This window comes from Myiozetetes cayanensis, unplaced genomic scaffold (assembly GCF_022539395.1).
Source record: "Myiozetetes cayanensis isolate MyiCay16 unplaced genomic scaffold, myiCay2020 scf28, whole genome shotgun sequence".
In the NCBI taxonomy this organism is placed as follows: Eukaryota; Metazoa; Chordata; class Aves; order Passeriformes; family Tyrannidae; genus Myiozetetes; species Myiozetetes cayanensis.
In genome coordinates, this window is record NW_026087499.1 from 6,663,204 (window position 1) to 6,687,805 (window position 24,602).

At 55.4% G+C, this 24,602-nt stretch overlaps 1 protein-coding gene across 1 annotated transcript in view; it reads right to left on the minus strand.

The window, feature by feature from the left end:
• IGSF21 (immunoglobin superfamily member 21) overlaps positions 1-24,093 on the minus strand; it is a 38,461-nt gene extending 14,368 nt beyond the window's left edge. Inside the window, exons 1-2 of the mRNA XM_050322340.1 lie at positions 23,936-24,093; positions 3,090-3,202 (exon numbers count right to left, since the gene is read on the minus strand). Of these exons, the coding sequence (XP_050178297.1) occupies positions 3,090-3,202; positions 23,936-23,999 (177 nt within the window). The 5' untranslated portion in view covers positions 24,000-24,093. The remainder of the gene's footprint in view (positions 1-3,089; positions 3,203-23,935) is intronic.
• Between the last annotated feature and the right edge of the window lie 509 nt (positions 24,094-24,602).

Here is a 24,602-nt window from a genome sequence, read left to right on the forward strand (position 1 = left end):
TTTTCCCTCCCTCTCCTGGTTATGTTTTTTTTTTTCCAGAGCTCTGCACTGCTGCAAAAAGTCCTCCTCTCCCTCCCCAGCCCCGCGCCGCGTGGCAGTGACCATACTAATCAGGTCTGGAGTGCGACCCTCGGGACGCCAACCAGCAGCTCGACAGCTCCGGGGCTGCGCGGCCTCATTACGAGCTCGTTTGCACGGCTGGCACCGCCCTCCTCTCCTGCAAAGGGGTTTGGGGCACTCGCCTGATGTGCAAGAGATGCAGCCCCGTGTTTGCACATGTTCTCGGGCACATCGCACCTTCTGGAGGTGATTTGGCGGCGCTGGAGGTGTTAGATGTTAATTAACACCTCTGCAGATGGTGCGGGTTCCTGTTTAGGCTGCGAAAAGCCCTTTTGCTCAGCCCAGGTCTCCTTGACTCTGCCGTGGGTTTGTGGCTCACGCCGTGGTGTTTTCTGACCTCAGCAAAAGGTTGTGCCGGGCTGCCAGCCCTGCTGCCAGCCCTCAGCCCTGGGCTTCCCAGGGGAATTGTTGGAAAGGGGGCTGGAGGTGTTGGTTTGCACTTAGGTGCTTCTTGGTGGGGTTTAACCCGTGGTAAACTGCCCCTCCTAGGCCTTCATGTACCCACCCTGGTGGGCTATGCACCCACCTGGGGGGTTATGGATCCATCCCATGGGTTATGGATGCACTCCATGGGCTGTGGATCCATCCTGTGGTTATGGATCCATCCCATGAGTTATGGATCCATCCCATGGTTATGGATCCATCCCATGGTTATAGATCCATCTCGTGGTTATGGATCCATCCCATGGTTATGGATCCATCTCGTGGTTATGGATCCATCCCATGAGTTATGGATCCATCTCGTGGTTATGGATCTATCCTGTGGTTATGGATCCCTTCCCTAAGTTATGGATCCATCCCGTGAGTTATGGATCCATCCCGTGGTTATGGATCCATCCTGTGGTTATGGATCCCTCCCTTGGTTATGGATCTATCCCGTGGTTATGGATCCATCCCGTGGTTATGGATCCATCCTGTGGCTATGGATCCCTCCCTTGGTTATGGATCTATCCCGTGGTTATGGATCCATCCCGTGGTTATGGATCCATCCCGTGGTTATGGATCCATCCCGTAGTTATGGATCCATCCCATGGGTTCTCTCCCCCCATCCCACCAAACCACTTCCATTGACGTTGCTCCCCCACTTCCCCTCCCTCTCCTGACACCCTGTCACTCCTGGAGCAGCTCCATGTCCTTAAAACTCAAGGAGCTCCCTCTGCTCCCTGCCCAGTAAACTGAGGGAGAGGAGCCCCAGGAGGCCCCACATCCCCTCCCACTGCTCTGGGGCCACATCCCGATGATTTATGAGGGGTATAAAACCAACTGTGCAGCCCCAGCAGCTCCAGCCCCACTCACCCAAACCCATCCATCCCCTCCTGCCCCAGGGAGCACCCATGGGGGGTCTGGGCAGCTGCAACAGTCCAGCAATGAGACCAGATGTGAGGAAAAGGGGGGAAAAAAGCTTCAAATCAGGAAGGAATTTGGCAAATCCTAAGATGCTCCATGAAAAAAACCCAATTTTCCAAACGCAGGCAGCTCCCTGGGAAAGGAGAAAAAGGGAATGGGGGAGGGGGGTAAAAAAAGCAGGAAGAAAGGGGGATTTGTGGTGATAAAAATAAGAGCTGGGTTATTTTTTCCCCTTCCACTCTCTCCGTGGTTCCTCAGAGCATCATTTGCTCGGCCGCCCCGGTGCATCATCCTCTCGCTGAGGGCTCCAGCATCCCTCCTCACGGGGGGGGATTATGCAAATCCAGCCCCAGCTCCCGAGAAAGTGGGTTAATCCAATATTACTGAGTGGAAAAGGGAAGGAAAAACCTGGTGGAGAAGGCAGAGCCAGCAGAAAAAAAAACCTCCCGCCCAAAGTAATGGGGAGACAAAGCCAATTACACCCTGCAGTTTGGGGGCTGGGTTTGGGTTTTATTATTAAATTCCTCTGCTTGGATCCCCTATACCCCATTTAGGTGTACACCCAAACGTTACAGATGTCTACACACATTTATTTATAGCCAAATACATCCAGGATTGGATGGAATATTCCTGTGCACACATCACACTCCGGCAAGTGAATATATTTCAGTCCAGAGAGCACCTTTTCCTATTTATAAACCTGCCTGGATGTGAAGAAGAGCTTTAAGACAGAGATGCTCCTTGTTCAGGGAGCAGAAACACAAGGGGTAAATCCAAGAGGAAATGCTCCCAGGTGAAAGGCAGTTACTCCATCCAATGCCACTGGCACCATTTGCCCTTTCTTTGCCTCCTCCATGAGCAAAGAGCCGTTTCCATCCTGGAAAGCTTCAGGTTTGCTCGGATCAAACCACCGGAGGGGTTTTATTTGTGTTTGGCAGCTTATGCTGAAATTTCCTGGAGAAAGCCAAAAATATTGCTCTGGATTGTTATAGGCAGGGTTGGATCAAGGCTTGGTGCAGGTGGGAGTGAAGCTGGAAGGGGGGAAAGCCACGACCCCAAATCCCTCCTCCCCAAATAAACCCAGACGCTCCAAGTCTTGTTTCCCTGCAGATCATCCCAGCTTTGCAAATATTCTGGGGACAGGGAAAGGTTTTTTGAGAGCCCACCATGAAGAGCCCAGCACGGCTCCCCAAGCCCCCGACACCCCCCCAGTTCTGCCAAATTTTCCCCCTCCTTTTGCATCATTTCCCACCCAACACTAAAATCCTCTTTGCAGAGCGGTGCCGACCTCGACTCCAAATCCCCACCAGCACCAACCCCCAGCACCAAACTGAGCCTGCCAACCCCCAGTTCACCTGGGAAACATAACAAAGTGCCTGGAAAATGCCCTCCTGGAGCTCTCAGGATGATCACAAAGCCATTTGATATCTCTCCCCACCCAGGTTTTGAAAGGCCAGCCCGCCCAGCTCCTTCCCGGAATCGATTCCCATCAGCCAGAGCTCCATCTGCCTTTCCCTCCACCGTCCATCCAGCCTTGCCCTTCTGTTCCACAGGAGCAGAGCAGCCTGGTGTCCTCGTGTTCCCATCCCCAAGGGCAGGGAAGAGGCCCCGGTGCCACTCACCCGGTACCAGACGATCTCCCGCATCTTCCCATCCGTCTTGAAGTTGCATTTCAGGGTCACGGCGTCTCCCACCACCACGGGCGGCAGCGGCTCGATGCTGACGGTCAGGTAGGCTGGAGAGGGAGAAAAAAAAAGGGAGGAAGAAGAGAGTTGAGCTGTGGGGAAGTTTGGAGCAGGGGTTAAAATGCTGTCCGTGGATGGTTGGATTGGTTAATAGCTGCGGGGAGCAATCGCTGCGTCCCACGATGCCTGGACAAACCCACCTGTGTGCTACTTGTCTCCTCACAGCAGTGAATTTTGGCTGCTCCCAACACAGCAAAAAAGTCCACAAATTGAAGAAGACCCTTCCTGAATTTAGGAAAACCCCACCAGACACCCTCCCACCCTGCCACCTGCAGCCCATCCTTCCTGTGACGTTACTGGCTTGGACTCGGTCTTCACCATCCCCTGCCCCACGCTGGCTCTGCCCCCATTCCAGACCAGGTTCCCCTGCCCTGTGCTCACTTTAGAATCTCTAAATTACTCATTCCTTGTGGGAATGGATCCAGCAGACTAATCAGAGCATGCACAAAGCTCAACCTGCGTTTTTACAGCCCAGCCTTGGCCGGGAGCCTGCTCCTTGCCCACGGCTGGATGCCGGATCCGCCCTTGGAAAATGAGAGCACGGATGGCTCTGTCTGGCACTTTTCTCCCTCTTTCCCCTCGATTTGCTGCAAAACTATTGCAGGAGCACAGAGCAGCCAGGGTCAGGAGGGCAGGCAATTGCATTCCTATTTTTTTTTCCTCTATTTCCTCCGGCTGTTGGAAGATGACAGATTGACAGCCGGGCAGAGCAGAGCCTTTCTTTAGCATCCTCGCCCTGATGGCACCCGTTTAACACCATCTGCAACCAGGACACCCCGAAAGGACCCTTCACCCCCTGCCAAAATCCAGGGGTTTTTAATCACTGCTTGCACCGGGTGGAAAAGCCTTATAGGAAACCTCTGGAAAACAGAGGCAGGTTTGGAAACAGGGCTGCAAAACCAGAGACACCTGAGAGAGGTGAAGGTGATTTTCTGTGTCCCCCAGCCAGCGTTTCGAGGCTCAGCATCACTTGTAAAACAACTTGTCGCTGTTTTTGCTATAAATCCCAGCCACGACCTGCGGGAGAACACGCTCCACTCCCACGTGCCTGCTGCACCAGCACGGCAGCGTGGCCTGGCATACTGAGCACAGGGCTCCTCCAGCTGAAGAAACCCTCCTTGTGCTGATTTTTGGGGGGCTACAGCAACGGCTTTGCTGCTGCAGTCAACTGGAAGCGAGAAAATTTAGATAGAAAGTGGATTTTTTTTATGTTTTAGGAGGGGTTTTGGAGTGCTGCACAGCGGGTGCAGCCAGGAGGGTTAAATCAAGGGCTGTTTGCAGCCCTGAAACGATGCATAGAGAGATGGAGTTTAATGTTTTCAGCCTGGAATCCCAACCTCCTTGCTGAGAGTGACCCAAATCCTCGCCAGCATCCCTGTTCATCCAGGGCCAGCATCTTTGCAGCCTCTCCCTTCGCCTGGACAGGGTTTATTTTAGCTTGCTAAAGCAGGGATTAATTCCTTGCGATTGCCAACGCAGCACGAGCTCCCCTTGAATTCGGGGCTTTGCAGATATAAAGAGGCAGTGATGGGAGAGGCAGCAGGAGGAGGAGGAGGAGGAGGAGGAGGAGGGAAGCGAGGAAGGTCAGCCGAGGTCTCGCAGCGACTGCCCCGGTTCCCCTCGCTTCGCTTTTGACATTTCCACGAGCGAGATGAGCAACAGGCACGAAGGGACGGGAGGGGCACGAGTGAACGTTTGGTTTGGCAGCTCAGTGGCATCTGCCCGAAGGAGATGGGGGGTGGGTTCGTGCCGGGGACGGAGCCTCCCTGCCTGTGGAAAAGCTCTCCATGAAGCAGCGCTGGAGCCTCCAGGCGGGATTACATCCCTTCCCCCCGCCCCCGGCGGGATCAGCGGCGCGATTAAACAAAGCCGGCGGTAGAACCGACGGTGACAAAGCCAGAGCTAAGATTGAGTTTTCCCTCGTGCCCACGAGATATTGAGACACAGGAGTTCCTTCCTGGCTCGTAAGTGCAGCATCTGCAGATGGTTTCCCAGCCCCCTTCCCGTGCTGTTGCCTTGCACTGCGCTGGGAGGGTGAAGCGTCCCCACAGCCCAGTCCAGCCAAGTGTTTTGGGGGCTTAGAACGTCTCCTGATGGGTGGTGGCTTTTTAAAGTCAAAACTAATCAAGCTTGAGGTGGCCCCAGCCACTCGCCTCCAAATGCATCAGCCCAAGCATTTATCCAAGGAAGTCCCTCTGCAAACACATCCCCAACCTGCAGCTTCTCAATGGCTAAAAAAACCCAAAATGGGCTTCCTGCTGGCCCTGCTCCCTCCACGTGCTGCAAAACCACTTTGAGATGCCAAGGGCAGCAGCTTTCACCTCTACTGGTAATTCAGGCCTGGCTGGTCTTAAATTTGGACATTTGGTCCTTAAAAATACGAGGGTGTAACCACGGGCTGCTCCTGCACTTCTCCTGAGGAGATCCTGAGGGGAAAAGACAAAGCTCTGGAGCTCCCAGATTTATTGCACCAGTGCCAGGGGAGGGGGATCCCGTGGAGGGCTGATGGTGGAGCCCCAGCTGTGCCAGGAAGGGGAAGGAAGGTGAAAATCCAAGTGCTCAAAGGGCATCACTGCCAAAATTTAGAGCAAAATCACCCCAGAACACACAGAAACGAAGGAGACAAGAGCGGGAGGGAGAGCAGAGAGAAACAGATGCACGATCCCCACAGGAACCAGCCCCCAAAACGCTAAGGATGCGTGGAGGGGAGGGCGAAAAGCAGGGAAAACAAAGTCAGGCACTGAAAAATAAAGCAGGAATCCAGATGGAGCCGTCCAGAACCTGCTGTTTTGCTGTGGCTGATGCGCGAATCTCATCCCTCATCCTCCCCTTCCCTTCGCTTCCCGACAGCAGACAACTGCCAAGTGTCACCGCTCCTCAAAATCCACACTTTGGGCCCTTTCTTTGGATTTACTGGGGAGAAGAAACCAGCAGTGACAGGTCTTGCTGAATTTTAAGAACTATTTAAAAAGGGCTGAGCACCGGATTTGCTCCAAAGGAGGAGCCCGTCCCAAATTCTCCGTCATCCTTTGCGTTATCAGCATCCCAAAGGCAGCTCTGAACCCCGAGGCTCCTCTCCTTCCCCTTTGCTCTTTTAAATAAGACATATTTTATACTGAAAGCTGTGCTGGGCCACCCTCTGATTAGATTCAGACCTATGGAAATTCATCCCTCTGATTAGATCGCATCCCTGGGGAGAAAAGAGTATTTTTACTCGGGAGCAGTGGGAATTCTTGCCACATCCAGTTTAAGGGGGATAAAAAAAAAAAGGAGGGGGGGGGGAGAGGGGGAAGGGAGAGATAAATGAAATGTCCTTTTAAATCGGGAGTGACACATTAATAAAAGGAGCACATTGTAACATGCTCAGTGCTTTCAATTACAAAATAGCTCCGAGGGAAGAGGCAGGTTTCACTCGGGCCGGGGAGGGGAGGATGAGGCCGGATGCTTCCAGTGAAGGGCTGGAATAAAGCCCCGTTTCTGCCCAGTGTCAGCCTCCCATCAGACACTCGGGCACACAGCAGCAGCCACACAGCCCATGGAAGTCTCCAGGGATGAAGCACTCGTGGCTGAACCCCCCCCCCATCAAGCTGAGGTTCCCCCTGTCCTGCTGAGAAGGGAGTAGGGGTGTCTGGGAGCCCCCCGAGCACAGCCCACGCAGCACCTCCTGGGTGCTCTGGGAGGCCTCAGGATGATGGAGCCTTTCAGTGTGTCCCAGCACCAAAAAATAACCCATCCCCATCTTCCCACGCACTTGAAATCTTTTAACAGTCATCCAAGACTGAAGATTTATTTGTTACTATCGATCGGTGCTTCCATTCCCTGATTTCTGCCCTCCCAGCGCTTCCCAAAAACCTGTTTGTCACCACCCAGTCCTTCCCCAAATGCTATTTCTCATCTCCCAGCACTTCTGAAAAAGCTGACTTCAGACTGATCATAGAATCATGGGATGGTTCGGGTTGGAACAGACCTTTGAGCTCATCTCATCCCACCCCCTCCACGGGCAGGGACACCTTCCACCGGCCCAGAGTTGCTCCAAGCCCCGTCCAACCTGGCCTGGGACACTCCCAGGGATCCAGGGGCAGCCACAGCTGCTGATGGGGCCGGAGGAGGAGACACGAGGGGATGCAGCTGCCCCATCCACCCCCTCCCCGTCCCCGCCATCCTTCAGGTGCCGCCACGTCCCCCGGCGGAGGCGACGGAGAGGGAATATTAACACCTCATCATTTTAATCAGCCGGTGATTAGCGGGGCTTATACATAATTCACACCGACTCCGGGGCCAGCACGGGATGCGAATACAAGGAGGGAACGGGAAAGCGGGCACCGGGATCCCTTAATCAGCACAGGGCTGATTTCCATCCCTTCCCAGGACTTCGGGAGAGAAGGAGACGTTTCGCCACTTGCAGAAGAGCCGGCTGGGATGTAAAGGGCAGGAAACACCCGCAAAAAGCGGGGAGCGATCCTGCTCCACGTCCCCGAGCGGAGGAAGGTGAGGGCTGGCACGGGGGGTGATCGGTGGCACGGAAAGTTCAGGGAGATGCCGCAGCCCCGGGGGCAGGGATGTCACCCCCCCACCCCGCGCCGGGGCTGGGCAGCATTAACCAAACACGCTTTGACTCGCAGCACTTTGCAACATCTTGTTCATTAAAGATTAAACACCAGCAGTTGCTCCCGTTCCTGGGAGCGCAGCAAATACCTTCCCTCTCCCTCCCCAGCTCGGCTGATGCTTTATTTATGACATTCCAGGACCATTTACAATTATAATCCGTTGCTGCCTGTCCTTGTTAACCCAGGAGGGCTCCAAGAGACGAGAGCCGGTGAAGGATTCGCGTCTGGCCCCAGTCCAGAGTGGCCAAATTTTGCTGAATCTTGAGCTTCTCCTCCTCGAGAGCTGCTGTTCTGGGGAGGTTATTTCTTATTTAAACAGAGGGATAAGTGTTTTCACACAGGTGTGACAACAGAAGTGGAATGGGATGTGACACATGGGCTCGGCATCGTGCTTCCAAAGGAGATGGCCCTTTTGGAAAGGGGAAAAAAGGGGTTGGAGGATCCTATTTGAGTTTCTAAATCCATGAACTGCTTGAGTTTTCCTTGAGTATTGAGCTTTTCTTCAAAAAATACCCCAGAAGCTGAGCTTCAGCAGGGCTGAACATCGCCAAACTCGCCACTGCCCTCCCAAAAACTGCGTTGGCTTTTGCAAAATGGGTTTATTTCATAAAGTAAACCCATGAAATTCGTCATCCCCACCCCGTGAGGAAGAGCCCTGCTGGCAGAGAGCAAATTGTATTAATACTGTGTAAATAGGATATTAACAGGCCGACCAAACAATTAAGAGCCCGTAATTAAAATTCATCTTCCTTCACACCGCGGCGTATTAAAGTACAAACATTTAATTAGATGCCTCTTACCTCATTCATTTGCATAAGTGGGAGGAAACAATTTGCAGCTGGATCTCTAATCATCCTTTGTGGGGGAGCTGCTGGACCGAACCAGCCCCTAAATCCTCAGGGAGGGCAGAGCCAGGGAGAGGACGTGGGGGATGTACAGGGAGGGGCTGGAGGACCCGCTTTGGCTGTTTCTTCTCCACCTAATTGGACGCAACAGAGGCCCTGAACCTGCCAGATCCTGTGGATGTACCTCATGTCTCGTTAGCTCTTTGTAATGTAAATCAATACCCTGGATCAATCCATCGATCGAGCGGGGCCGGGCCGGCCTTTCACCCCTCTTAAATGACGATTAACTGAGCAAACCACTCCATTAGGGCTGCTGGGGACAGCCAGGCCCCCGGGGGTGCGAGGTCACATCTCCCCATCCAGATCTGTCAAAAACTGTTACTGGTCAAGATTTGATCCCCATCCAAAGTCGGGGTTTTCTTCCCAGGGAAGCTGAGGCTGCCCCGTCCCTGGGAGTGCCCAAGGCTGTGGTTCTGAGCCTGGTCCCGTGGAAGGTGTCCCTGCCCACGGCAGGAGGTGCAATGGGATGGTCTTTAACGTCCCTTCCAAACCGTCCTGTGACTCTGTGACTTTTATAATGTGTAACACAGAAAACCACTCCCAGCTCCCAGAGCTGCTGCCCAAACCCACTTGAGATGGGGCTTTGGAACGCAGTCCATGCTCTCCTTTTCCCCTTGAATCCTAAATTTCTCCCAGGACAAATATCCCATTCAAAAAGGGAAAGAAGTGGCACCCAGCTGGGTGTGGTGCTGAGGAACCCGACGTCACTTGTGTGCACAGAGAACATCCTCAACACCCAGCACTCACAGCAGGGCCTCCCAAAGGGTTGTGTCCACAGATCTTAAGGAAAAAATCAATTTTTAGATGAGTTTTCTCCTCATTATGAGCACCACAGTCATTTTTATGTCCTCCAGGGCCGAGATTGGCTTTTACCAGCACCGAGAGGAGAGAAACAGGGCAGAGAAATGAAGAGAGAGCTCAAAATGGGTCATGCTGGGCTAAACCACATTCAAATGCTTTGCCTCAGTGGGGTTTTCATCCTCATCAGCACAACCTTGGCATGAGAAGTGCCCTCAGACACAGAAAGGAACAGTTTGGGCCACTTTGGGTGTGTAAATACAATGGATTTGGGTCACAGAATCCCAGAATGTGCTGAGCTGGAAGGCACCCACAAGGATCATCAAGTCCAACCCTCAGCCCTGCACGGGATCATTCCCAGAGTCATCCCCTGTGCCTGAGGATCATCCCAACCCTCCTGGAGCTCTGGCAGCCTTGGGGCTGTGCCCACTGCCCTGGGGAGCCTGTTCAGTGCCAACCACCCTCTGGGGGAAGAACCTTTCCCTGAGATCCACCCTGAGCCTGCCCTGACACAGCTCCAGCCATTCCCTGGGGGCTGTCCCTGGTCCCCCCAGAGATCAGTGGGAGCCTCGGGATGCTGCAGTGTCCTCCCCTCTCTCCAGCACCCATCTCCTGCCTCTGCTCCATCTGTTCCTTCCCACATTTCCACCTTTCCTTCTCCACTTTCCAGAGAAAAAACAGAGGAGTTTTCCCTTTTTTTTTTTTTTTTCAAAGTTCCCTGAGAGTAATTCGGAGATGCCACGTTGGGGCTGTAAATCCTGACATGGGGAAGCCAAAGGTCACATCCTGCCCGCCCTGAGAGCTGCTGGGAACCCAAACCCAGCGACAACAAAACGAGAGACGTGGGGGGAGTGATGGTTTGGGGGGTGAGTGCAAGAGAAAGGAGATCTGGAGGGAAGCACCAGCCACTGGACACCTGGGAGCAGGAGGATCTCAGAGGTGTCTTGCTGAGATGGATGGGAAAATAGCTTCCATCTGGGTAACATTCAACCCCCTAAAATGGGATTTATCTCAGTGAAAACACATGAAGAAGGACCAGAGAGCCAACCAGGAACGGAAGTCACTCGGGAAACACCCACCCAATCCCAAAATTCATTAAATCAACCCAGCAAAAGAGCGAGTGGGTAATATTTCAAACCCTCCCAAGGCTGAAGACTGACCCCTAGAATGTGATTTATCTCAGTGAAAACACGTGAAGAAGGACCAGAGACCCAACCAGGACCAACAGCCACTTGGGAACCACCACCCCCCCCAACCCCCAACTCCTTAAATCAGGCCCCTAAAAGAGCAGCAGGAAGATGGATCTCCCCACCCCACCCCGATTATCAGCAGGGCTGCGCTCGCTGCATTGATAAGTCTGGGTGATATATTGAATTTTATTAGCTGCCACCAGACCCCCCCTGCACAGGCTGGGAAGCCACAGCCATAAATTAGAGCTGCACTATTTATCTGCCGCCGTCCTGCAGGATGTTTAGCAGCATTTACTGGAGCGCAGTAAAGTTTTATTTATAATTTCCCTCCCCCCAGCTCAGCTTTAAGATGTGCAACTCCATCTTCTAACGATGCTGTCGGGGTGGGAGGTAATATTTTATTCCCACATCTTCACCCTCCTGATGGTGCCATTAAAATATGATGTTTAACACGCTGCCAGAGCACCTGACTGGGCTTTACAGCTGCGAAAATTGGTGGCTGCCGCCAGGGCTGGGTCACCGAGTCTGGGTTTCGGGAAGAGGGGGATGTTTGTCATCGCTGTGTTGCTCATTTGTCTCGTTTGTTTAACCCCACTTCCAGGTTATTTAAGGCATTTGCCAACATTTCTGCTGGAGCCTGATCGGTTTTGGCGCTGGCAGAGCCCTGAGTGATGTCTCCTCCCCGGAGAGGTGGGAGGCGAGTCCAGCACAGCCAAACTCCCTCAAAAACCTCGTGGCACCGCTGATTTTGGAGCAAAGGCTTTGCTGGCACCTCTTGGCCTCTCCCCAGCTGGGAGAGCAGCTGCTGGGGCCAAACCAGAGCCCGGGAGGAGGGAATGACTCGGGGGCGGCGGCGGCGGCTCCGATTCTAAAGGGAGATCGTGCTCTTCATTTGCATCTCTGCATATATGCAAATGAGGGCTGATTGCCCGCGGCGCGGGCTGCCAGTGGAACCGCCCCTCGCCAGCCGTTCAGGGCAGAGGCCTCTCAAACAGTTGCACCCCGATTTTAGTCCCATTCCACGACCTAAAGCCAACAGATTTGGGCCAAGTGAGGCACAGGAGGCGGGAGGTGCCACCCACGCCCGTGCACCAGCTCTGCCAACACATCCCTCTCCTCTCATCCCAGACTTCCCCTTTTCCAACCAAGCAGACCCAGTTCCTGTAGGATTTCTTGCTCCCCTGTGGCTTTCCTCCACATCAGTTGGATTTTCCTTAAGGTTTTCCACCCAAAAACGCTGCCACCCCCCAGTCTCACCTGCAGAGTGTTAAATCCCTCCCATGTGCCACCCCTGCTGAGAATTCCCTTCTCCTTTTTCTGCCTCTTTGCAGATCCCAATTAACCTTGAGAACTGTTCCAAAAATGCCAGTTTTTTCCTCTTTTGCCCTGTTATGGCTGTACCAGCTCTCCTAACCTGGATCACTCTCCTAACCTGGATCACTCTCCAAGCACAGCCATTGCACATATTTATTTCCATGGCTTCTTGTCCTTCTCCAACAGATCCCAAGCTCACTCACCAGGATAGGAATTTTCTTACAATCCCCCTTTTTGCAGAGCAGGAGTGATCACCAGCCCCCAGATTCATTCGACTTCTTCCCCACACCAGCAAATTCCCAGACCCCTTTTTCCATCAGCAGGCTCAGCTTTCCATGCTGCCAGAGAAGAGGTGGATCCTGCTGGTGTGGATCCTCCCCGTGTTGATATTAGGAAGATGCAACATCTGGAGGCTGCCCCTGAGCACGGGGGATTATGGAAAACCTCACCTGGGATCAAGGATCTTGTCTCCAGGCAGAGCCAAAGGCAAAGCCAAGCAAAATCCATCCCGGAGGTGCCGTTTGGGAGTGAAAAAGCAAATCATTGTACCCGGCATGGTTTGTTAGAGCCCTAAAGCAAAGCTGATGGATTGGATACAGGTGTGGAAACTTGGGGAAAAAAGATTCCAAACCCCTGGCAGAGCTTAAAGCACTTCTTGGGTGAACTTAGGAGGGACCTGCTGGAAGCAACCGATGGTTTTGCCGCTGTTTTCCCTCCGTCGGGATGAGGATTGTGACACCAGCAGCCAATTATTTGAAGCCAGAGCTCATGGAGTTAAGCTGGGCTGGAGCCTAATCACAGCCAGGGCTAATTAGCAGAGCTGAAAGCAGCAGGGAACTGCTCCCCATCCCTGGGAGTGTCCAAGGCCAGGTTGGACGGAGCTTGGAGTGACCTGGGACAGTGGAAGGTGTCCCTGCCCACGGCAGGGGTGGCACTGGGCAGGCTTTGAGGTCCCTCCCAGCTCCAACCATTTCATGATTCCATGTCTTGTGGAGCTCTGTGCCTCAGTTTCCCCACCTGCAAGGAGCAAGGCCTTTTACCACCCATCTGACATCCCACAAAATTCCCATCCTGGAGCGTCAGCAAAGGGTTATTGGAGGAGCTACCACTCCAAAACCAACCCCAGTTCTGAATTGTCCCACCTGAAACCCCACAGTCCTCCCTAAACCTCCTCTTCTTGCACATCTGTGGGAGATACACCAGCCTGGAATGGGGAGAAGGGAGAAAATAATGAATTTCAGGGAATTTGGGAGGATTCAGGTTTAGATGCCACTGGTGGGTTTCCCTGGGGGTTGAGTCCCGCGCTCACCTGGAAGGCCTGGCTGTGCCCAGGTGGCCCAGCAGAAGCTGTGACAGCACCCCAGGTGAGGAATTTGCTTCTTTATTTCTCTATTTGCGGGAAATCCAATTATCCCATATTTTTGATTGGTGACAAATGAGGCAGCCATCGATCCCCCCCTTCCTGTCTGCTGTGAGCGAGCTCTGCCCACACCATCGATCCCCACCCCGTGCAACTGCAAAGAGAATCATTATTATTAATATTTTGGGTATTTTTTTTCCCCCTTTTCCTTCTGAACTGCTTCTCCAGAGGCACAACCTCGGGCAGAGGAAGGGGGGAAATAAAACCTGGTGCTGGACAGGACTCCCAAGGGTTACAAAATCCGCTTTGTTTTTGTGATTTCGAGTGGGATGTGCAGCTTTTTACCCCCAAAACGGCCTCGGGGGAGCCTGGGAAAGCCAGAGCAACCCTGTCATAGCAGGCAAAGCCCCCCTGCTCCTTCCCTACATCCCTGCAACCCTCTGTGCTCCCACGAGGGGAATTCCAGAGGCATCTGTGGTGTCTTCTACTGGGATTATGTGGGGTAGGGGAGGGAGGGAGGGGCAGAGGAAGGAAAGGGTGAGGAAGGGAGGGAGGGAACAACAGAAGAATGGGTGGGGGGAAGGATGGAGGGATGGAAGGGATGGAAGGATGAAGGATGGGATGGAGGGTTGGAGGAAGGAAGGGGTGGAAGGATGAATGGGGTGATGGAGGGAGGAATGGAGGGAGGGACGAGGGAGAGTGATGGAGCAACACAAGGATGGGTGGAGAGAAGGAGGGAGGAATGAAGGGAAGGATGGGAGGGATGGAAGGATGAAGGGAGGGATGGAGGGATAAAGGAAGAGAGGGGTGGAGGAAGGCATAGAGGGAGGGATGGGGAGAGAGCAACAGAAGGATAGGGGAGGGAGGGATAGGAGGAGGGAGAATGGGATGAAGGGAGAAACTGAGGCACAAGTGGGGAAAAGGATGGAGGAATGAAAGGAGGGATGGAGGGACAAACACCTGCACACCCTCCATTCCAGCAGACACATCCCACTGGGATTCCCAGCTCTGGGCTCCAGCACTGGCCCAGTGATGCCTCTCCCGGGCACTGCTCTGGCCGAGGTGAGGGATGGCTGCATCCCAAACTCTCCCACCTTCTGCATCCCAAACTGTCCCATCTTCTGCATCCCAAACTCTCCCATCTTCTGCATCCCAACTGCTCCTGTCTCCTGGCACAGCCTTTGCACCCCATCCCTCAAGAACTGCTCCTGACTCAGCTTCCCTCCTCCCTGGACAAAGCAGGATTGCTAATTGGAATCTCCCCTCTTCCCCCGATTTACACTCTGTGATTGATAATCCCTCTGCTCTCCCAGTAATGCTGCTCCACTAATAAGATTAAAACATATCTCCCTCTCCCAGCCCCGATGCCTAACCCTGATTTCCCGTTCCTGCTCCGCTCCCGTGGAGAGGATGCACGTGGCTGTTCCCTTAATCCCCTCCACCTCCACACCATTGAGAAATAACTGCTAATTAACACCTTTCCCATCTCCCAACCCAGCTCCCAGACCTGCCCAGTTAGCCACGGTTGGCTTTTTGCTGCTGATCTCAAAGGCTGCTGGAGCCAAGTCCAGCCCTGCCCGTTATTTATTCCTGAAAGGGGCTCTCGGGGGGTTGGAGGGGGATCTTTTTCTCCCAGAACGACATCCCAGAGGTTCTCCCACCCCGGGCTTCATTGCCCGGAGATGGAGCAAAGCTGAAAACCAGTGGGGAGGCTTTTCTGAGCACCTTTGCACTACTCAAACATCTCCATGGGGCGTCATCCTCCCAGGACTCCACTGTCCTGCACCCATCCCTATTCCTGCATCCATTTCTGCTGCGTGACCTCCCATCCCCAGGCCAGTCTGGGTACAGAACATCCTCAGACAAACCCAAATGTCCACATTTTTCACCCCACTGCCTGTGTTTTCCTCCTCCACCAGGAGACCCTGGACCGCTTCTCCAGCCGAGCCAAGGAGTCGGATGCTTCGGGAATAACAGCTTGGAAGGGAGGGGGAAAAAAAACCCAGCAGAGCCTCTGATCTGCGGAGCGTGGCAGGGGAGGCCGATGCTCTGCTTTTAATAAAACATAACGAAGCATAGGATCATAAAATATTTCCTTTAATTCAGTGCTCCCGCGAGGGTGGGCAAGAGAGGCTGGGAAATGCGGTAGGTTTTCCTCGCCGCTCGCCGGGGGGTGAGAGCACTGCCGGGCTTGTTAAACAGCTCATTTGCAAGCCTGGCAGTGCTCTCCCTTCCCACCCCCCGCCCCATTTCGGGGGGCTGAACGGCGGAGAAGGGGAGGGGGAGCTCAGGACAGCTCAACCCGTCCCTCCCGCCGCGTGTTTCACCCCGGAGAACCGCGTGGCTCTGTCCCGCCAGGATGGGCTTTCCAGCAGGGGGAAAAACGTCACACACAGCAAATCGGGGAGGGCTCATCACCTCCCATCCTCCTCCTCCTCAGCGAGCACGCGGGGGCTGAGCACGTGCACGTTGCATCTGTATAAATACAGATATATAAATATATACACACACACACACAGTCATCTCCGAGGAGATGTGGCTGAAGTGATTAACATTCCCGGCGTTAAAAAAAAATCTCGCAGCATCTGCTTTTGTCCTACACCCGGCACTAAATATAACCCTTCAATATGCGCTCCCTCCCTCCGCCGGAGAGATAACATTGTTTGAATAAGCCCTTTCCAATTGGAAGGCTCGGGCTGTTTTCTCCCGGCGGGTTGCTCGGAGCAGCTCAGGAAACGGAGGAGAGTGGGCCGTGCAAACAAACCGGAGCGTCTCGAGCGTCCCGGAGCCCAAATCCGGCCCTCTCCCAACCATTTCCCACCGCGAAGCCGCCCGGATATGTTTTCTTGCTCTAAAAAAAAAAAAAAAAAAAAAAAAAAAAAAATTAAGAGGAGCCACACTTCTAGGAACAGAAGGGTTTAATTCGGGAAGCGGCTCCGCCTGCGCTTCCTCGAGCAGCGCTCGGCTCCCGCCGCCTTAATTACAGCGGCGTGAATTCCCTCCGTCAGGAGGAATCCCGACCATCTCCACGCGGCTCCCTCAACTGCTCACCAAGGGCTTCCTCAGGGAAAAAAAGAATAATGCGACAAGGCACAAATGCAGCTCCAAGCGAGCCACCAGAGCCGGCGCTTACGGAAAACATCTCGTTATCAACTTCCAAGGGGGAACGGCTCCAAGTGCAGACGAAGCGCTGGAGGTTCTTTCCAGACATGATGGTCTGTCTGGAAGCCAAACCAGCCTTGTTTCTGGTGGTGACACACCTTTTGAATCCTTCCTGGAGCAGCATCTACCCACTGCACGGGGCTTATCCATCAGCAGGTCACCTGTTATCCCACGTGGACAACCCCACATGGAAAATCCTGCTCCCCAGCAGCTCCTCGTCTGTATTTTGGGGTGCTGGGCAAGGTGAAGTTGCTCAGATCCTCCCACCCTGCTCTGAGTCACCACATCCTTCTGCAATCCAACCTGCCAGGTTTTATTTTTAGGAGAAGAGCAAGAAAATCAGCCAAGTTCAAACACCGGCCCTTGGGATGCTCTCGGTGCTGCAAACAGGGATTGGGATGGGATGGGATGGAATTCTAAATCCCTTGGCCATCAAAAATCCACTTCCAGACCCTTTCCAAGCAACCATGATGGGTTTTTTTGGTGCAGCCACCAGCCAAGCTGTGATGAAGGTGCTCATGTCTACAGGCCACTCTTCAGGGCTCAGGGATCTCAGCTCCCCCACATTCCCCCCTCAAAACTGGGGGATCCTGATGGGTTTGGTGATACCTGCTGAGCTGGAGCCTTTCTCTCCCCCCTCCTGCTGTCCTGGTCCATCTCAGCCCCCCAGGGAGGAACCAGTGGCTCCCACAGCCACCCCTTGGCACCTGTGACAGTGACAGTCACCAGCTCAAAACGCCCTTCTCATCATCTTCCTCTTTTCATGTTTCCAGCACCAAGAACAAAACCCACCTCGGGGACCAGGTGGGTGCCCAACCCACACGAGCACCATTCCCCACCAGGGAATCCGGGGTTGTCCGTGAAACCCATCCCAGAAAAAGTATTTCCATGGGTGGGAGTCTGCCCAGGAGCAAATCCAAAGACCCCCATCACCCCGAATCCAAACTCCCTCCACACGGCTCAAGCCCAGCCCTGCCCTCGCAGACCCCTTGGAAAACAAACAGAGGGGTCTGAACACATGAGATGCATCCCAACAGAGGCACCTCCAGCTCCTGTTCTCCTGTCCTGCTCCCGTAGGATGCAGCCCCTGGATTTATCTCCAGGCACAGGGAGGTGGAGTGGGGCCGTTAATCCCCTTCGCCCTCCCCTCCCAAATGTGTTGTTGAAGGAATTATGTAAATGGGAAATCATTCAGAGGCAAATGAAATCCCTGCCCTCCCTGCTCCTACAACGCCTCCAGGACGTCCCATCTTCCAGCCAAGGAGGTTTTTGCAGATGGAGAACCAGGAGAGACGACACGTGTGGTCTGGAGGCCGGGAGGGTTTGGTGGTGCCGTGTCCACCTCACAGACCCCGTTTTCATTTCCCTCCACTGGGAAATGTGGGTTTTCCGGAGGTTTCCCAAACCTCTTTGGAGGTGACTCCTGTTTCTCAGCCAGCTGGGACGGCAAACGAGCAGCACGAGCACCTTCCCTGCTCCAAGCGACACCTCATGTGATGCGATAATAACTCCTCAGAGGAAGCGCAGCGGTGGGTTATTATCCCCGCGCTTTGGAAGCCGCCCGCCCTTGGCATTCACGGTGAATCCAGTCCCCAAAGCGTTGAAAACAAGCCCGTGATTGACGGTTTATTTTAGGAAAAAGAGGGGAAAAGTGGGAAGGAGATAATGCCGGCAGAGATAATGTGAGCGCCAGTCATTAGTTAAAAACAGGCCCATCAGAACTGCAAGTGCCTCGCAGAAAGCAAACAAAAGGGCAAAGAGAGCAGCTTGGCAAGGGAACAAAACCAGCCACATCAGCTGCATCCTCCCGGCTCGCTCCGATTTACCAGCCTGGAAGTTTGCAAGGCAACACTGCACCTCCTGCCTCCCAAACCCAAGGATTTGGGGGCTCCTTCCCTTGCTTTTCCTCTTTGCTGGTGACTCGGAGTCATTGAAATCAAGGTTTTCTCTTAAAAGGTGGGGAAATCCCGTCCCCGGTGAGTGCCAAGGGGTGTTGTTTCATCCCCCTTTTCCTGGTCCCAGGCAGGTCCTGGCCATCCAAGAGGAGGTTTCAGCTCCATCCTCGCCTCTCTGCAAGTGCTGCGGGAGCCTTAGCAAGATCCTTGGCTCCATCTCAGCCTAATTCCCAAGCCATTAGCACGTCTGGATTCAACAAAACCCGCTCTTATCCCACCAGCACAGAGAGCGTTCCATCGGCAGATCTCAAAGCTCACGCTGGGTCAGGGCAACCCCCAGGATCAGTCCAGGGGATGGAGAGACCAAGGAGCAGCCCTGGGAGAAGGACTTGGGGGTGCTGGATGGGGAGAGGCTGGACATGCCACGGATGTGCCCTGGGCTGCTCCCCCAGCATGGGCAGCAGGGCAGGGGGGGTTCTGCCCCTCTGCCCCCTGGGGTGGGACCCCCCTGCAGAGCTGCCTCCAGCCCTGGGAACAGCACAGGGAGGACCTGGAGCTGCTGGAGAGAGTCCAGAGGAGGCACCAAGAGATCAGAGGATGGAGCAGCTCTGAGAGGGGGAAAGGCTGGGAGAGCTGGGATTGTTCACATGGAGAAGAGAAGCTCCAGGGAGACCTAATTGTGGCCTCCCAGTATCTGAAGGAGCCAACAGGAAAGGTGGAGAGAGACTTTTTACAAGGGCCTGGAGTGACAGGACAAGGGGGAATGGCTTCAGACTGACAGAGGCGAAATTTAGGTTGGATACTGGGAGAAATTATCCCCTGTGAGGGGGGGGAGGCCCTGGCACAGGGTGCCCAGAGAAGCTGTGGCTGCCCCAGCCCTGGCAGTGTCCAAGGCCAGGCTGGACAGGGCTTGGAGCAACCTGGGCTGGTGGAAGGTGTCCCTGCCCATGGCAGGGGTGGAACAAGATGGACTTTAAGGTCCCTTCCCACCCAAACCATTCCATGCCCCAGCACATTGCACTGGCATGTGATGTAGAACACCCACAGAGAGCAGGGACTCCTCAGCTCAGGGCTTTGGGAGCACATCCAGGATCCTTATCCCACACCAACAGGGACCAACAGCCCCAAGCCAAACCCTACAGCATCCCTGGCCTTGGTTTGGGGGGGATGCTGATAATCCCAAGGGAATTTGGGGGGTAAATATCCCCCAACTGAGCTCTGACACCTGGGGGAGTTCTGGAAACACGGAAGGCCCAGCCACAGTTTAACATGTGAGGTTCTCCAGGGAGGAATGAAACCCGGAATATCTGCATATCCCAAAGATGTTTATTAGCCTGGAAAGGCACGAGGAGAGGGGAAGATCCTCACTGGTGTTAAAGCTTTTCCAGAGCTCTGGATTCAAACTGGCAGCTCTGAACGGCTCCAAAACGCAGCTGGTGGGAAGAGGAAAATTGGGCTAATTGGGGCAGGGCAATTAGCACAGCAAGGAGCAGCTCTGGAAGGGGCTGCCCGGCCCGGATTTACCCAGAGAGCAGCACAGGGGCTTCGTGGAAACACCCCTTCCATGGAAACGGGAGGAGAGGCTTAGAAAAACAGGTGACCTTAAGCTGAAAGCGAGATTTGATGGGGAAGAGCATTAGTGGGGAAAGATGGGGGGAGTTTGGGATGGATTTTTGGATCAGGCCCCACGTGGCACAGAGACTGCTCCTCCTTTTCCCTCATTCCCCAGAAACGACTCCCACCAAACCCCTCGTTTCTTTAAAGAAGAGACACAGGCAGGTGGTTCCTGTCACCCTGCTGAAAGCCACAGGTCAGTATTCCCCCCCCCAAAAAAAAAAAAAAAAAGAGAAAAATGAGCTTTTCCAGGTTGCAAAGAGGGACCACCCCAGGTTCCTTGTGAGGAAAAGCCTCAGGGGGGTCCCTGGGAATGGAGAGGGGAGAGAAATTGAGTTTGCTGATAAAAATCATAAGTGTAAAGTGCTTTTTCCAAGCTGTTGTTTGTTTGTTTGTTTGTTTTTTAGCTTGGGGAAGCAGCCCAGGACAGGTCCCTGCAAAGCCCAGACTCCCCATAAACAGCTCCAGACAAGGAGCTCCACTTGAATTTTCCCCTTGTTTCCCATGGGAGGAGGTGCTGGGGGATGGGAATAAGCAGCTAAAGCCACTCACTCGGATAAAGAGCAGAGAAACACCTCGCTGAGCTCAAACCCCGCTCGTCCTCCCTCCCTTCCTCCCTCCCGTGTTTGCAAAACACGGCTCGGCTTTTACACGCCCGTAAAACAAACCCCGACGAGCAGTTTATGGGGGCCGTATTTCAGGGGACGAGCTGAGCGCTTGCCTAATGAGCCAGCCCTGATTCCAGCCCTGCCAGGAATCCAGATGGGGCTTTTCCAAAGCCAGGAGGGACCCCGGGGCTACGGTTCCATCGGCTCCATCAGCTCCATCGTCCTCCCTGGTCCAGCCGCTCTCCTCCTCCTCCGCATGTCCTCGTTTGTTCATCTTGACGGCTCCTTAACCCACTTAGCCTTGTCCTCGGCAGCTTTTTTTTTTATTTTTTTTTTTTTGGCCAAGGGGAGAGACTGAGCTTGTTATAAAGGAGGAAAGCTGGATTACAAGGAGCGATGCTCCCCAGAGGGATGGATAACACATCGGGAAGGATCCAGCCGCTGCTTCGCTCGGGTTAATGAAAGGGCTTTTCATTACGAGGTGATGGATGGAAAGCATGGATGGAAACCCCAGAAGGCTTCCCGCGGAGGCACAGATTGCTTCGCAGGGTGGGAAGTGCTTCCAGTGGATCCCTGGTGGCGCCACAGGGATCCCGGTGCTCCTCCTGGATGCAGCAGTGGAAGAGCAGCTGCCCACCAGCGCCGGGTCATAAATCAGATGACAACAAAACCAGGCAAAATTCCCCCCAAAAAAGGGCTTTGGAGACTTATGGTAAATGAACAGAGGGATTGGGGTGTCGGGTATCTGCCCCCCTGAACCTTCCCGGGCGACGCGTGTGGATCCTGTTGGATCCCCGATGAGGGAAACGCGGGATGGGGAGGGGAAGGACCTCTGCGGGCACGTCCTCCCCCACCACCACAGCGCCGGCAACTCCAGCCAAGGATTCCGTCAGCCACGGCAAAGCCATCTGCACACCCAATTTCGGGAGCAGCCTCCGCGGCTCCTGCTGCCCAGAGCGCAGGGAGGGGTCGGGATGGGGGGACCCACCCCCAAAGCCGGCGCTTTGCCGTGATTTTTAGGTGTTGGGTGGAAAAACAAGAGTTCAGCCCGGGGATTTTTGGGAAGAGCATTTCTCTGCTGAGGGATAGAATCCCAGAACGGTTTGGGTGGAGGGGACCTTAAAGATCGTCTCATTCCAAGCCCAGCCGTGGGCAGGGACGTTTTCCACTGGGGAAGGAGGTGGAAGATACTCAACGCAGCCGATCCTCGGGATACAGGGAAGCAGCAAAGTTCCAGTGTGGTTTCCAGAGCCCAAACCCAGCTCGTGGGTGTCCAAATCCAAGCGCTTCCCAACACCTCCTCCCACATCACCTTAGACCCCACAACCCCCCAGGATCCCCAGCCTCCTCCAGACCCACCACAAAACAACTTTTCTCTCTTTTTTTCCCCCAAAAATCCACGTCACGCACACAGCCTGACCCGCAGCCGCTCTCCCAAATCAACAGCAGAAGAGCAGTCGCCCAATTTGCAGTGACAAAAACAGGAGGGAGGGAGGAAAAATGATGCACGAGCCAGTGACAGGCAGCTTGTGCTGAGGAAAAGCCGGGGGGATGCGTCGTTCCTTGGAAATTATCTATCCATGACCTTAAAACCGCGGTGGAGGTGGAGAGGAGAGGCAGGAGGGGGACAGGGCTGGATTTGGCACAAGCTCCCCCGCCCCGAGGAGGTTTTGTTGCCGCCGGGGGTGTTGGGCGATGCCGGCGGGATGCTCGGAGAAAAGCGGGAAGGGGAATTGGAGCGGCAGCCGCAGCTTTGGCAGCACAGAAACCCCCCCGGGGGGGATGGGGGGGTGGCAAAGAGGGATGCAGGGAATGCTCGGTGCCTTCCCAAGCCCGGGTCAGCCAGATCCAGGCTGGGCCCTGGGTAACCTCAGCCCCACGAGCCCCGAGGGGTGATTTTGGAGCCGCTCACGATGCCGGGGAAGAATCAGCTCCTTTGTGTGGTGGAGCTGTGCCCGCTCAGCCCCGCAGAGCCGCCGCTCCCCCTCCCCGCGCCCTGCAGCAGCTGACGGCGCTTTCCGGAGAGGAAAAAGTACATTAGAAAGGGGAAAAAAAAAAAAATAGGAGCTACGGAGCAGGCTCCGCTCGTCCCTCCATCTCCCGGCGCTCTCGGCTTCCCGAGAGCAGCCGGGGCTCGCCGGGCTCGTTAAAGAGCAGCCACCTGAGACCCCACAGCGGGTGATTTGGGGGGGCACCGAGAGGGGGAAACAGCAGGCAAATCGCCTTCAAATACCCAAGGAATTAAATTGCACGACTCCCCCTCAGGCTCCGGGCTGTGAGGAGGGGAAAGTTTCCTTCCCTGTTAATTTTCCCCTCCCGGGAGCCCCGTTTTTGGAGATGAGGTGTGGGGGTGTCGTATTAAAACCTCCGTGGAGCGAGGTGGGGGAGTCAAGATGTTCATCTGGGAGCTCAGCCAGCCGCAAACCCCCGCGGCCAGGGGGAATCTGGGGGGCTGCTTCTCCCCGCTGGGTACCCGCGCGGGTTTGGGGGTCCCTCCTGTACGCGCAGGGGGCAGGATGGGCTGGGCTGGCTCTGAGTGCTGCGAGCCCCCAAAACGCTGGAGCTCCTGGGGGGTCCCCGGAGCACAGACCCGACACCCCCGGGATGGGGGGAACGGGGCTGGGAGCGGCGGCCGGAGCCCCCCGGACGGAGCAGCAGGGAAGGGGGACGGGGGTGCCCCCCTTGATGCTGGATGGGGGGTGATGGACGAGCATCCCCCCATCGTCTCCCCCGCCCCCAATTAGCGGGTCCAAAGCAGGTGCCCTGTGAACGGCTCCCCTTCACGGCCCCCCCGGAAACGCTCCCACACCAGTGCCCTGTTAATGGTTCAAAACCTGGTTCAAAACCTTGTTGTGCCTGGTTTGAACCCAGTACCCGGTCCGGGGGTGTCCCATTAACGGGCCCCACATCGGTACCCTATTGATGGGTTTAAACCCAGTACCCCGATAACGGGGGCCCCATTAACGGCTCCCCCACCAGTACCCTGTTGGGGGGTGCCCCAAAAACGGGTCCAGACCGTACGCCCCATTAGCACCCCATTATCCCCTCCCAGACCAGTCTCCTCTCGAGGGGTGCCGGGGTCCAAGGGGGTGCCTGGCCCCCCCGTCCCCTCCGGAGCCCACTCACCCGAGCCTCCCGAGCCTCGGGGCGGGGGGCGCAGCTCCCAGCCCCACCGTGTGACTCCTGGGATGCAGGGGGGAACCCCATTATTCCAGCAGCCATGGGGGGGTCTCCAATTCCCGCGGGAGTGGGGGGAGAGGTGACACTCACCCAGCGCCAGGTCCAGGAGGTCCCAGAGCAGCAGCGAGAGGGGCAGGGGGCTCATGGTGCGCATGGTGCCCGCGGGGGGGGCAGCCCCATGGGGCTCAGCTGTGCCCCAGTCCCCTGCCCGGGGGGCAGGAGGGCATCGCCGGCAGGGTGGGGGGCTCAGCCCTGCTCGTGTGTCCCCCGGGCCGGCGCCGCCGCCGCTCCCGCCGCTGCCGCCCTAAGCCGATTTAGTGCAGCGGGAGCCGAGCGGGGCTGGGGCCGCCCCCGAACCCCCCTGGGCTGAGCCCGCCCCGGCCCGGCCCCCGGGAGGGGCTGGAGGGGGCGGGAGCGAGAGCGGGAGCGGCGGGATGCGCGGAGGGATGCGGGGCGAGATGCGGGGAAGGATGCGGTAGAGGGGGATGCGGGGCGGGATGCGGAGAGGGGGATGCGGGGAGGGTTCATGGAAGGATGCGGGGGGATTGCAGGCGGGGGATGCGGGGGATCGATGAGCGCGGATGTGGGGGAATGTAGGGGGATGCGGGGGGACGGATGGGGATGAATCAGGGGATGGATCGGGGGATGTAGGGATGGATGAGGGGATGGATGAGGGGGATATAGGGATGGATGAGGTAGGATGTGGGGGGATGCGGGGGATGAAGGAGGATGGATGAGAGGGAATGTAGGGGATGGA